The following is a 14,401-nucleotide window of genomic DNA, read 5'->3' on the forward strand; positions in this document are numbered from 1 at the left end:
CCACGCCCCTGTGATTCGTCCGTTCGTCCAGTCCCGGTCACTCTCCCACCCCCTTCTAACGTCCATTCTGGCCAAGTACCCCAAACCCGTGAGTTCGCCGGCTGTAGTGCCCAATTCATCATCTGTGTAGCCCTCCTAGGATCTGCCTCCGAAATAACCCTTCGTCTGCCGCCACCCCCCATCGTTCTCTAGGATCCCCCTACCTGCCCTATAATAACTGCCCGTCTGGAACCCACCTGCCACATCCGTCTGTCTCCAGCCATACTGTTTCTTCCCCCATCCCGTCCATCTTGTGCGGGTACCTATCCCACCCGGCCCTGTTATTCTTGCCTGTCTGTCCACACTACCAGCCGTATTCCATTCTGTCCATCCATAGATCGCGCTCCACTGCGCCCCGGCTGTCGTGTTTCCAAAGCCATTAGGCCACAAATTCCACCCCCGTTCGTGATTTCTTGTCACCCTTACAGCCCGTAAATTCAGATTAGAGCGGCGGACATTGGCCTCCTCCCACTTTCCTGATATCGCAACCGCCATCTGGCCCACAACCCACCCCCGTCCAATCCGATTTCTTTCTATTGATTCCGGGGCTAGCGCCCACACCCGACCCCCATTTGTCATGTTAGTGTATCGTCTGTCCAGCCATCCGCTCCCTACCACCACCACTGATCCGTTTCTGTCGCTCGCCCACCCCCGTCTGGCGATCGTGGTCCCCATGAACCTTCGACGCGATACCTCCTCTTATCTCGTGCATTCCATCATGTCCCCCACGCTAGGCGGCTCCACCATCCTCTCCCCTCACCTCGCCCGTTTATCTGTCTGGTCAGCCCCATCAGACGGAGAACAACCCCACCCATTTCTTTGTTCTGCCTCCACCCCCACCTCTCATCTGCCGCTTCCCCACTCCTGCCCCTCAGTCCAACTGTTCTCTGCCCCCACCCACGATGATTACCATCCGCCGCCCCACACCTGCACCTGTCACATCTTGCGCCCTCCAGCGCCCCTCAGCCCGGTTGCTCTGCCCCAACGGCTGCCGCCGATCGGCTCGCCTGGCCACCCCTCTCTGTCCGTCCGTCGTCATTCCCACCCCCCGCTCCCTCTGCCCCCTCGGTATTGACTCAAGGACGTGGGTCGGGGTCTTGGAGCTCGTAAACCGCGACCGGCCTTCAGTTTATCGCTCTCGAAGCCCAAGAAGGACGGCAAGAAACAAATTATCTGATCGAATCAACGATGTTGCCACCAAGGAGGACACCGCCTTCCACAGGGTCATGGACCCAACGGGGAGGCCAGTCCCGAGGCACGCGGACTGCTGTGTCTGTGTTCGAGGGTACCGGGCCGGGGCAGGGAGGAGACTGAACTGGGCGGTGGTGCTGTGGGGGTGGAGGATGGGGGGCTGGGCCAGGCAAAAGGAGGCTGGAACGGGCGCGGATCGATGGGGCTGGGTGGAGTGGGGTGGCCAGGGCCGGGGGGGAGGAGGGGGAGCGAGGGGGCTGGAACAGGATGGTGAAGGGTCTGGAGATGACCGGGCTGGGGAAGGCGAGGGCTGGTGGAACAGGGTATGTGGGGGAGGTTGAGAGATGGACCGGGTTGGCGGGCGGAAGGGAGGGGGCTGGAAAGGGGATAGGGTGGTTGGGGTTGGATGTATGGCTGAGGGCCAGTTGGTGGGAAGGTGGGAGTAGGGCGTGAATGAGGGCGGTGGAGGGAGATGGCCAGCCGGGTTGCGGGGGAAAGGGAGGGGGCTGTGAACTGTGGTAGGGGGGGTGGGGTGTGTTGTGGGGCTGGGAACGGGGTGTGTGTTGTGTGTGTTGGGGTGTATGGTGTTGTGTGGGTGGGGTGGGGTGTTGGGGTGCATTGTCAGGGCCGACCGGGTGAGAAGGGCAGGGGGAAGGGAAGGGGACTGAACGGCAATGAGGGGCGGTGGAGATGGCCAGGCCGGAGGGAAGGGAAGGGGCGAAGTCTCGTGGGGGTTAGGGACTGTCTCAGGACCCCCCGACGACCGTGCCCCCCCTGGCCCCCCAGACAAGCAGCTGGAGGTGCTCCAGGACATCGCCGATATCACTGTCAAGGCGGCCGAGCAGGCCGAGTTCAAGTGCGAGGTGTCGGACGAGAAGGTGACGGGGAAATGGTACAAGAACGGGGTGGAGGTTCGGCCAAGCAAGCGCATCCACATCACCCACAAGGGCAGGTGGGCACCACGTGGTGAAGCTCGCAGCACTGGGGGGGTCGGGAACGGGGGCACTGCTGCGGGGAAGCTCACAGCGCTGAAGGCCGGGAACAGGGGGCACTGCTGCAGGGAAGCTCGAAGCGCTGTGGGGGTCGGGAATGGGGGCACTGCTGCGGGGAAGCTCACAGCGCTGGGGAGTCGAGAATGGAGGCACTGCTGCAGGGAAGCTCGCAGTACTGAAGGCCAGGAACAGGGGCACTGCTACAGGGAAGCTCACAGCACTGGGGGGGTCAGGAATGGAGGCACTGCTGCAGGGAAGCTCACAGCGCTGGGGGGGTCGGGAACGGAGGCACTGCTACAGGGAAGCTCGCAGCGCTGGGGGGGGTCGGGAACGGGGGCACTGCTGCGGGGAAGCTCGCAGCGCTGAAGGCCGGGAACAGGGGGCACTGCTGCAGGGAAGCTTGCAGCGCTGGGGGGTTGGGAACGGGGGCACTGCTGCAGGGAAGCTTGCAGCGCTGGGGGGTTGGGAATGGGGGCACTGCTGCGGGGAAGCTCGCAGCGCTGGGGGGTCGGGAACGGAGGCACTGCTACGGGGAAGCTCGCAGCGCTGGGGGGGTCGGGAACGGAGGCACTGCTACAGGGAAGCTCGCAGCGCTGGGGGGGTAGGGAACGGGGGCACTGCTACAGGGAAGCTCGCAGCGCTGGGGGATCGGGAATGGGGGCACTGTTGCGGGGAAGCTTGCAGCGCTGGGGGGGTCAGGAACGGGGGCACTGCCCCCCCAAGCAGCCAAACCGCCCCCCAACACTGCCCCCTCCCCCTAAGGTTCCACAAGCTGGTGATTGAGGACGTGAGGGCGGAGGACGAGGCCGATTACACCTTCGTCCCCGACGGGTTCGCCCTCTCGCTCTCTGCCAAGCTCAGCTTCCTGGGTGAGTGCAGGACTGGGCACTGCTGGGGGGAAGCTCGCAGCACCGGGGACCCAGCTTGGGGGCACTGCTGGGGGGAAGCTCGCAGGACCGGGGACCCCAGCTTGGGGGCACTGCTGGGGGGAAGCTCTCAGCACCGGGGACCCCAGCTTGGGGGCACTGCTGGGGGGAAGCTCGCAGCACCGGGGACCCCAGCTTGGTGGGGCACTGCTGGGGAAGGTCACCACACCAGGCTCCCAGCGTGGGGCACTGCTGGGGGGAAGCTCGGCAGCACCAGGTCCCCGGGCTGCGGCACTGCTGGGGGGAAGCTCGGCAGGCCAGGGACCCCGCTTCGAGGCGCCACTGCTGGGGGGAACTCGCAGCTTCTGGGTTCTGGAGCGTGGGAAAGGGGAGCAGTTAACCTTTTCTCTCTTCTTCCGTAGAGATCAAGGTGGAGTATGTCCCTAAGCAAGTGAGCACCTCCCCCCGCCTCGCCGGCGGGTGGGGTGGGGGAGGTAAAAGGCGGACGGAGAAAATGGGTGTTGGAGGGGCGAGGTGCCCTTCCCCCAGTGCCCTGACCTCAGGAGTGACAGGGCTGGGGGTGTGTGGAAGGAGCTTGGGTACAGGGGTGTAGGACTGGGAGCTCAGGGGCGACAGGGCTTGGGGGTGCTGTGGGAGAGCTGGGGGTACAGGGGTGCAGGATTGGGAGAAGGGGGGAAGGGCCGGGTTGTGTGTGGGAGGGCTTGCGATGTGGACGGGGTACACGAGAGGGGTACAGGTGTAATGGACAGAGCTAGAGGTGGAAGGTGGTCTGTAAAAGCTGGTACGGTGAGACTGGGGAGATCGTCAAGCGGGACAGGGCTAGGGTGCTGTGGGAGGAGTCTGGGGTACTAGTGGGTGTAGGACTGGGGAGAGCTCAGTGGTGTGGGTCAGGTTGGGGTTGTCGTGGGATGGGGTGGGGTCAGGGCATGGGACGGAGAGAGGCCATTGGGGACAGGGCTGGGGGTACTGGGGAGGGGCTGGGGGTACAGGTGTGCAGGACTGGGGGAGGGGGACAGGCTGGGGTGCTGTGGATGGGGCTGGAGGTACAAGGGGTGGTAGGACTGGCGCCGACTCAGGAGATCAGGCGGGTTGAGTCTGTGGTGGAGGGCTGGAGGTACAGGGGTGACGCGGACTAGGGGAAGGGGAGACAGGGCTGGGTGTGTGTGTGGGAAGGACTTGGGAGTGCAGGGCGACTGGGACCTGGCGGGCACAGGGGTGTAGGACTGGGGAAGCTCCAGAGGGGACAGGTCTAAGGGTGGCTGTGGGAGGGGGCTGGGAGTAAGGGGTATGGGACTGGGGGACAAGGCTGGGGTGTGTGTGAGGCTGGGGGTACAGGTGTATGGGACTGGGGGACGACAAGGCTGGGTGGTGTGTGTGAGGCTGGGGGTACGAGGGGTATGGACTAGGCGGGGGACAGGGCTGGGGTGTGGGAGAGCTGGGGGGTACAGGGGTATGGGACTCGGGGGGACAGGGCTGGGGAGTGTGTGGGAGGGGCTTGGGGTACGGGGTAATGGACTGGGGGGACAGGGCTGGGTGTGTGTGGAGGAGCTCGGGGGTACAGGGGTATGGGACTGGGGGGGACAGGGCTTGCGGGATATTGGGAGGAAGCTGGGGGTACAGGGGTATGGTGACTGGGGGGGACAGGGATGGGTGTGTGGGGGGGCTGGGGGTACAGGGGTTATGGACTGGGAGGGACGGGCTGGGGTGTGTGGGCAGGAGCGTGGGGTACAGGGGTATGGGACCGGGAGGGGACAGGGGCTGGGGGTGTGTGGGAGGAGCTGGGGGTGTACAGGGTATGGACTGGGTGGGACAGGCTGGGTGGTGTGGGGGGGCGGGGGTAACGGGGTATGGGACTGGGGGGGAATAGGGCTGGGGTTGTGTGGAGGCAGCGGGGTAAGGGTAATGGACTGGGGGGGGATAGGTGGGGTTGTGTGGGAAGAGCTGGGTACAGGGTATGGGTACTGGGGGGACAGTGGCGTGTGTGTGGGAGGGGCGTGGAGTACAAGGGTGGGGACTGGGGGGGAGCAGGGCTGGGATGTGTGTGTGATGGGGCTGGGGTACGGGATATGGGGACTGTGGGGGACAGGGCTTGGGGCTGTGTGGGAGGGGCTGGGGTACAAAGGGTAGGGAACTTTGGGGGACGGTGGGGGTGTGTGGGAGGGGCTGGGGCGTAACGGGTGGTATTGGGGACTGGGGGGAAGGCTGGGTGGTGTGTGGAGGGGCTGGGGTACGGGGTATGGGGGACTGGGGGGCAGGGCTGGGGGTGTGTGGGCAGGGGCTAGAGGTTAGAGGTTACGGGTATGGACTGGGGGACAGGCTGGGGTGTGTTGGAGGGCTTGGGGGTACAGGGTATGGGACTTTCGGTGGGAACTGGGCTGCGGGTGTGTGGGACGGGGCTGGGCGGGTCGGGCGGTGGGACTTGGGAGGCGGCAGGATGGGGGTGTGTGGGCGGGCTGGGGGTACCAGGGGTATGGGACTGCGGAGGGGACACGGAGGCCTGGGGGTGGTGTGGGAGGGGCTTGGGGGTACGGGGTCTTGGGACTGGGGCCGGGACAGGTGGGGTGTTGGGAGGGGCTGGGGTACGGGGTCTGGGAACTGGGGGCAGGGGCTGGGGGGTGATGGGCGGCGTGGGGATCCAGGGGCTCTGCCTTGGGGGGCCAGGGCTGGGGGGGAATGTGTGGGATGAGCTGGGGGTGTACAGGGGGATGGGGACATGGGGGGGCCAAGGGCTGGGTGTGTGGGGGGCTGGGGTACGGGGTACTGGGACTGGGGGGGACAGGGGCTGGGGGTTGTGTGGGACGGGCAGCTGGGGGTAAACGGGGTATAGGGTGGGGGGGACAAAGGGCTGGGGTTGTGTGGGTTAGGGGCTCGGGGTAACAGGGGAGGGGACTGGGGGTGGGGACACATGGCTGGGGTTGTGCGAGGGGCCGGGGTACGCGGGTGATGGGACTGGAGGGGGCAGGGTTGGGGGTGTGCTGGGAGCTGGGGTACGGGTATGGGACTTGGGGGAGACAGGGCTGGGGTGTGTGGGAGGGGCTGGGGTAACGAGGTATGGGACTGGGGGGACAGGGCTGGGGGTGGTGTGGAGGGGCTGGGGTTGAGCGGGGTATGGGTGGGGGGACAGGGCTAAGGGGTGTGTGGGAGGGGCTGGGGGTAAAGGGGTATGGGACTTGGGGACAGGGCTGGGTGTGTGTGGAGGTTTGCTGGGGGTATAACAGGGTTATGGTGAATGGGGGGGACAGGGCTGGGGGTGTGTGGAGGAGCTGGGGGTAGCAGGTATGGACTGGGGGGACAGTTGCTGGGGCTGTGTGGGAGGCTGGGGCTACAGGGGTGCAGGCCTGTGGGGGAGTTCCCGGGTGACCAGGGTTGGGCTGAGATGAGGACCCCCTCTCTTGGGGGTGGGCCATGGCAATGGGATTGGGCCTTATCCCTGGTGGCAAGGGGGACAGAACCGCCTCACCCTCGCGCCCCCCCAGAGCCCAGAATCCACCTGGACTGCTCGCGGAAGACGGCGAGACAACCATCGTGGGTGGGTGGCGGGGAACATGTGCGGGTCTCGACCGACGTGCATCACTACCCCCGGGAGCCCGGCCACCGTTGTCCTGGATGAAGGGCGACAAGGTGGGTGCTGGGGGCCGTGCAGCCGGGGGGGGTGCCGACGGGGAGTTGCGGGGTGGTCACTCTAGGGGGTGAGGGGTACCCAGGGGGTGGGGTGATCCTCTAGAGGGTGGGGGGTCCTGGAGGGGGCCTCTGGGGCGTCGGGTGTGTGCCGGGGGTGGGTGAGGCCCCAGGAGAATGGGGGAATGCTCTAAGGGGTGGGGGTCCCTGGAGGGGGCTCCCTGGGGGTGGGAGTCCTCTACGGAGCGGGTGAGGGGGTACCCCAGGGGGTTGGGTTGATTCTCTAGAGGGTGGGGGCGTCCCTGGAGGGGGCTCCTGGGGTCAGGGTCTGTGCCGGGAGTTGGTGAGAGGTTACACCGCGGGGAATCTCTAGGGGTGGGAGTTCCCCGGGGGCGCCCTAGGGGTTGGGGACAGTCTGGGGGGGGGCGGAAGGTTCCAGCGTTGGAGAGATTCCCCTCTGGGGTTGAGCCCTGCCTCACGCTGAGCCGCCCCACTGTTTCACATGACACCGAGGGGCGGTCCGCATCGAGCGTGCACCCAGGACGAGAGCGCGTCTTCGTGATCGACAGAGCGCAGAGGGGGCGACGAAGGACACGTACACCTACCGTCAACACACCCCGTTGGGGCAGGAACAGCGCCGTCCTGCACATGCCAAGGTGGTCGGTAAGGGGGCAGGATCTGGGCAGGGCTTGTGGGGTGGAGGGGCTGGGTGGGGTGGGGCTGGGCAGGGGGCTTGGTAGGAGCTGTGGGGCAGGGGGTTCCTCAGGCGGGGCTTGGTGGCAGAGCTCTGTGGACAGGGCTCCCAGTTCGTTGGGTTGTGGGATTGGGCTGGGTTAGGCTGTGAGGCAGGGGCCTGGGCAGGGCTTGGGTGGGTAGAGCTGTGGCGGGGGGCTTGGGGGGGTGGGACTGCGGGGCAGAGACTGGGTGGGAGGGGCTGTGGCTGGATGGGGGCCAGGCCAGGGTCCTTGGGGGCTGTGGGTGCGTTGGGCCGGGTCATGGGGCACTGACTGGGGCTGTCAGGGTGAGGTCCCAGAGGTTGGGGGGCAGGGCAGGGGAGGTGCTGATTGGGGTCGAAGGAGTCTCAGGTCAGGGCTCGCGGCCGGCATCACGGAATGGGAGCCCCCCCCATGCCAAGCTGGTCTCAGTGTCCCCCCCCATGTCTTCCAGACGTTCCTGACCCCCCCAAAGCTGTTCGCATCACCTCCGTGGGGGAGGACTGGGCCATCCTGGTCTGGGACCCCCCCAAATACGATGGGGGAAATCCCATCACTGGTGAGTGTGACCCCAATACCACCCCTGCCCCCCAGCCCCCGCGTGACACAGCAGAGGGCAGAGATGGGGACCCCAAAGTCCATCTTGGAGGGGGCCCAGAACCTGGAGCCCTGGCCTGCCCCCCCACAATGTCCCAAACCAGGAGAGTGACCCCTTCCCGCAGCCCAGCCCCCGCCCCGCCCGGTGCCCCTCCTCCGTCCTTTGTCCCGGCTGGCTCCCTGCAGAGGACGGGCCCCAGGCCCCAGCTGCCAGGTGGGCCGGTCCCTGTGCCCAGGTGGCCCGGTGGCAGGATCCCACCTGCCCTCTAGGGGTCACTGCAGCGCTCACCTCCCCTTGTCCCACCGCCTGGATACTTGAGTAACACACAGGGGAAACTGAGGCACGCACAGTGGGCACCTGCTGGCAAGGCAGGAGGGGGCGTGGGGCTGGGGGGGTCTCTGAGCCCCCCCATGCCCGCAGGGTACCTGATGGAGCGGAAGAAGAAGGGCAGCGTGCGCTGGATGAAGCTGAATTTCGAGGTGTACGGGGACACCACGTATGAGTCGACACGGATGATCGAGGGGGTGCTCTACGAGATGAGGGTCTGCGCCGTCAACGCCATCGGGGTGTCGCAGCCCAGCCACAACACAAAGCCCTTCATGCCCATCGGTGAGCGGGGACGGGGGGGCAGGGGATGCTAGAGAGAGCTCTGCCGGAGGCGGGCAAATTTTGGAGTGGGTGGGGGATGGGGATGCTGTGGGGTTCAAGGCGATGGAGCGGGAAGGGCAGTGGGGGCAGGAGGGGGAGGGATGCTGGGGGTCAGTGACTATGGGGCGGGAGGGGGAGCTGCTCTGCAGAGTGGGGACGGTGTGGGGAAACCATGGGGCGGGGGCAAGGGTTTTATCGGCGGTGGGACGAGGGGTGCTGGGAACACGGTTATGGGGCTGGAGGGGGAGGCAGAATTTGGGTTGCACAGATTATGGGGCAGGAGGGGGACGGTGCTGGGGACATGGGGGTCAAGTTATGAGGTGATTGTGAGTGGGATGGGAACACAGGTTATTGGGGATGGGAGGGGGTCATGGCTGTGGGGTGGGAGTGGGAGAAAGGTGCTGGGGGTCAGGGTTATGGGGTGGGAGGCGACCCTGGGGGCCCCCACGGTTGATTATGGGGGGAGGGCGGGAAGGGTTTGCTGGGGAACACGGACTATGGGCAGGAGCAGGAGGGGCGCGTGCACGACAGGGGCTATGGGGTTGAAGGGGGAGGGGCACTTGGGACCGCGGTTATGGGGCGGGGGCAGCACTGTCTCGGCTGTGATGGGGGGCGTCAATCCTCCTTGTCCCCCCCCACACGCCCGCCAACAGGAGCGAGCCGACCACAATCCTCACGCTGGAGGACGTGACTGAACCGACGGCCACTCTCAAGTGGCGCCCCGCCGACCGGCTGGGGCCGGGGGATCGACGGCTAGCTGGTCACGTACTTGCCTGGAGGCTGTGAGTTGGGGGAGGCCTAGAGTGTGACCAGGGGGCCTGGGGTAGGAAGGGGGGCTGAGAATGCTGGAGGGAGGCTATGGGGGGCTGGGGGTCTGTGGGGGAGAGAGGGGGCTGGGAGTGACTGTGGGGCTGGGGGGGCTGAGGTACCGGGCCGCTTGGGGGGAGGATGGTGCCCTGAGCTGCTGGGGGTGAGCCTAAGAGAGACATCCCTGGGGTCCCCTGAGGGGATGAGAGAGGGGGCTGGGCAGTGACTGGGGCGAGGGCTATGGGGCGGATGGGGGTCTCTGTGGGCGGGAAGAGAGGGAGCTGGGTGCGACATGGGGGCTGGGAGAGGTCATGGGGGGCTGGGGTCCCTCGGTGGGGGAGAGAGGGGCTGGGAGCGACAGGGGGCTGGGAGAGAAGGCCTATGGGGGGCTGGGGGTCCCTGTGGGGGGAGAGAGGTTTGGGTTCTGGGAGTGACCGTGGGGGCTGGGGGGGAGCTGGAAGCGGGGGAAGGATGGTGCCCCAACTGCTGGGAGTGAGCCTGAGAGAGACATCCTGGGGTCGGGGGCTGCCCGGTGGCGGGAGACCCCAGCAAGAGGAGGGAGATCCAGTGAGGGAAGGGGAACGTTCCGCCTTGCCCATTCCCACCCCAGCTGCCCCTAGGATGTGAACCCCCCCCATCAGTCTGGCCTTTGACCATGTCCCTTCAATCAGTAGCAAGCGGAGAAGTGTGGTCCCGGCCAATCAGGGGAGGAGGAGCTGGTCGAGCGCTGCGGCCTTCACAGGTCAACGGCGCGTGCCCACGGGGGCAGAATTTCTCTTTTCCGGGAAGGTCCATCGGGCGGGGTTGAAACCTCGCGCGGGGCCAGAGACCCCAGCCACTCATGGGGCAGCCCGGTCAACCATCCGCGAGATCGCTGGTGATGAGTGACCTCTGGCCCCCGCCTCCGCCCCCGGGCACGGCCCCCCGGGCTTCACGCTCCTCTGCCCGCACCACAGAGCAAACCCAAGATCCGCCTTGCCCGCCCCCCCCCAGCTGCGCCAGACCCTACATAAGAAAGGTGGGGGAACAGAGTGAACCTGGCTCACTTCACCTTCCAGGTGAGCGGGGGCAGGGGGGCACGGGGGCACGCGCTGGGGGTAGCTGCCTTGATCTCACCCCCCCCCGGGGACATGAAGCGCTTCTCTGTTGTCGATTTAGATAAACAACGGGTCAAAGGTGTTGGCACGAACGCCAGTCACTGGTGGGTGTTAACCGGGAGCCGGGCGTTCAGCGGAGCCGGGGCAGGGCCGCTTCACCAGGGTCGGGCGTGTGGAACTGGCGGCAGCGACCACTCACCGGGGCTGGGCGCGTGGAACTGGGGCGGAACCTGCTCACCGGGCCAGGCGCGCAGGAGCCGTGGGCAGTACCCGCTTGCTGGGAGTTGGGCGTTGTTGGAGCCGGGGCAGGGACCGCTCGCCGGGGCCGGGCGCCAACGGAGCCGGGGCAGGGGACCGCCCTCACCCAGGGTGCGGGCATGTGTGAACTTGGGCAGGACCCCACTCAACCGGGCTGCGCGCGCGGAGGCCGGGGCAGGGACCCGCTCAGCCCCTGGGCTCTGGGCAGGCAGCACAGACCAGCTCACCAAGGGCCAGGGCCAGGGCCCACAGACCTACTCCCTCGGGGGCCAAGAGTCCCAGGCAACGGCACAGACGGGTGCCTCCCGCAGGGGCCAGGGGGGCACAGACCTGCTTCCCATGCGCGTCGCCGCGCGAACACGCATCCGCATCAACATCCGCAAGGGCACGACGAAAAACAAGGCCGCGGCACACAGACTGCTCACCGGGCAGGCAGCGCACATTACACGCTCACCCAACGGGGGACCAGCGGCCAGGCAGGCACAGACCTGCTCACCAGGGGCCAGGGGGGCACAGACCTGCTCACTGGGGGCCAGGCAGGCACAGACTCGCTCACCAAGGGCCAGGGCCAGGCGGGCACAGACCCGCTTACTGGGGGCCAGTAACCCCACCCCAGGGAAAGCCGCGCCCTAAGGTGACGTGGATGAAGGACGGGCACCCGCTGGACCCCAAGGAGATCAGCATCCGCACCTCGGACCTGGACACCATCCTCTTCATCCGCTCGGCCGCGCGGCACCACTCGGGCCAGTACCAGCTCTCCGTGCAGATCGAGAACATGGAGGACCAGGCCACCATCCAGATCCGCATCGTGGGTGAGGCTGGGGGGGGCAGTGAGGGGCACTGGGGGGCTGGGGCTGGCCTGAGGGTGCCTGGGCTAGGGGTTAATGGGGTGGGGGCCTGGGACCGACAGGGCACTGAGGGGCTCTGGGGGGCTGGGACTGGGCTGGGGCTGGCCTGAGGGTGCCTGGGCTAGGGGTTGATGAGGGGGGCTAGGACTGGCAGGGCACTGGGGGGCTGGGGCTGGGCTTTAGGAGTGGGGGGCTCTGTGTCCCCCCCCCAGCACTGGCAGCTGCTGTTAATGAACCCAATCTCCCCTGCTTTGGTGTGCCCCACCCCCAGCGTGCGAAAGTGCCTGCTGCTCACGCCAGCCGGGGACGGGGGGGCACTGCAACCCCCAGAGCCCTCCTCAGCCCCTTTCCCTGACACCCTCAACCTTGATGCCCTCCTGGTGTCCCCCTTGGGGCCTAGGGGGCGGGGGGGCTCAGATTCCTTGCTCTGTATTTAAGCTGCCCTGATGGGAATGGCCAGCTGGGCCCCCCCACCAAGCCTGTGGAATTTAGTGGGGGGAACTGTCTGGCTGTGCCTCTGCTGGGGAATGTGCCCCCCCCACTGTGAAGGAGGGGGTCATGCAGAGTTGGGGGGGACCAGCTGCGCAGAGACTGAGGGGGCAGCAGGGAAGGAGGCACCACAGGCTGGAACTGCCCCCCCCTCCGGACCCATTTCTTCCCCTGGGATGGACCCCCCCCATTGCTGACCCCCTCCCCTCACACTGCCTCCACCCAGAGAAGCCGGGCCCCCCGGTGTCGGTGCAGGTGAAGGAGGTTTGGGGGTTCAACGTGCTGCTGGAGTGGCAGCCCCCCAAGGACGACGGGAACTCGGAGATCACGGGCTACGCCATCCAGAAGGCAGACAAAAAAACCATGGTGAGTGGCCCCTCAGTTTCCCATGCCCCCCCCCTCAGGCTCCTACCTACCCTCCCACTGACTCCCCCCCCCCTCCGGCTGGTTGACACCCTCCTGGCTCTCGCCGTCTTGACCCCCCAATCCGGCTGGTGACAACCTCCTGGGCTCTCCGTCTCCCACTGACCCCATCCAAGCGCTCCTCTCGCCCTGCCGGAGTGGTTCACGGTGTAAGAGCACAAGCCGCTGACGCGCTGCACCATCTCTGATCTGGTGATGGGTAACGAATACTCCTTCCGTGTGTACAAGCGCTAGAACGTCTGCGGGCTGAGCGAGACAACCGCAGCGTCTCCAAGAACACGCCTCGTATGGTTGTGCCAAAAACAGTGCTACGCCTCGGAACGCCAGGGTCCCCCGCTCACAGAGAGCGGGCCCCTGGGAGCCAACACTCCTGGGTTCTCTCCCTGGCTCAGGGAGGGGAGCAGGGTCTAGTGGTTACAAGCAGGGGGGACTGGGAGCACGCGACTCTGGTTTCTCACCAGCTCTGGGAGGGGAGCAAAGGGTCTAGTGGTTACAGCGAGGGGGTGGGACTGGGAGCCGGGAACTTTCCTGGCGTTCTTCTCCGGCTCTGGGGAGGGGAGTGGGGTCTAGTGGTTTACAGCAGGGGGGGACTGGGAGCTGGACTCCTTGTGTTCTCTCCCCGTCTGGGAGGGGAGTGGGATCGGTAGTGGTTGATTGGGGGGGCTAGGAGTGAGATAGTGGGGGGAAGTGGTCAGGGGGTAGGGTGGGGGAGGGGCTGCTACGCCTGGAAGCCTCACCTCCTGGCCTCCCTACGGGATCATCTTAAAGAAAAAACCGCTGGACTATCAGAGCACGACTTCCAGAGATGCGCCCAATAGAGTCCTGACGCCCTGATAGATCGACCGTGTGGCTGGGTACGCACGGCACACTGAATTGTGGCAGTGCGGGGGCCAAGGTAAACCCCCATCACATGGGCCAAGGTACATCCAGGTCGCTACTGCCTGTACTTGACACTGGGGCCAAGAAGAAAGGGGTGGAGGTGGGGAGTGCAGCGGATAGGAGTGGGAGGGTGGGGGAGGGGGAAGGAGGGATGCTGGAGGTGGGGGTGCAGGGGGGCAGTTGGGGACGGAGTCGGGTGCTGGGGGTGCGAGCAGTGGGGGACCATGAGGGGGTTGCTGGAGGTGGGGATCAGAGGGAGTTTTGGGGAACAGGGCGGTGCTGGGGTGGGAGTTGCAGGGATAGTTGGGGGACATACGAGGGGGGTGCTGGATTGGGGGGTGCAGGGGATAGTTTGCGGGGGACAGGAGGGTGCTTGGAGTGGGGTGCAGGGGCATGTTGGGGGAGCAGGAGGGTGCTGGGGAGGTGGCGCGGGGTGCAGGGGACAGGGAGGGGGTGTGGAGATGGGGATGCAGAGGGCAGTTGGGGAAGAGGAGCGGGTCTAGGCAGGTGGAGGTGCATGGTGGAAGTTGAGGACAGGAGGGGGTGCTTGGAGGTGGGGGGTTGGTCTGGCTGGGAAGGGGACAGGAGGGGTGCTGAGTGGGGGGCGCAGGGCAGTTGGGGAAAGTGAGGGGTGTGCAGGTGGGGTGCAGGGCAGTTGGGGGACAAGAGGTGCTGGGGGTGGGTAGTGCGGGGACAGGAGGGGTGCTGCTGGAGGTGGGAGGTGCAGGGGAGTCTGGGGAAGAGGAGGGGTGCTTGAGGTGGGGAGGATTCACGGGCAGTCTGGGGGACAGGAGGCGGGGTTGCTGGAGGTGGGGGGAGCAGAGGGCCCGTGGAGGGGTGACGAACAGGAGGTGGCCTGCCGCCCTCACGCTGACCCACCCACACCCAAGGGATCTGGCTGAAATACCATGTGG

The 14,401-nt window shown here is 66.4% G+C and overlaps 2 protein-coding genes across 2 annotated transcripts in view; one reads left to right on the plus strand and one right to left on the minus strand.

Annotated features, from left to right (window-relative positions):
• The window catches only part of LOC116817991 (DNA-directed RNA polymerases I, II, and III subunit RPABC5-like), a 256,942-nt gene that overhangs the window by 193,492 nt on the left and 49,049 nt on the right, over window positions 1-14,401 (minus strand). The window lies entirely within an intron of this gene.
• Window positions 1,228-13,262, plus strand: MYBPC2 (myosin binding protein C2). The gene is given in 13 exon segments (XM_075070562.1): window positions 1,228-1,324; window positions 2,017-2,182; window positions 2,985-3,091; window positions 3,511-3,568; window positions 6,586-6,730; window positions 7,297-7,390; window positions 7,895-7,999; window positions 8,459-8,647; window positions 11,057-11,280; window positions 11,465-11,660; window positions 12,412-12,551; window positions 12,747-12,893; window positions 13,239-13,262. Coding segments are annotated over 13 exon segments (1,692 nt in total).

The sequence above is a fragment of the Chelonoidis abingdonii genome, chromosome 11 (assembly GCF_003597395.2).
Source record: "Chelonoidis abingdonii isolate Lonesome George chromosome 11, CheloAbing_2.0, whole genome shotgun sequence".
Lineage (NCBI taxonomy): Eukaryota > Metazoa > Chordata > Testudines > Testudinidae > Chelonoidis > Chelonoidis abingdonii.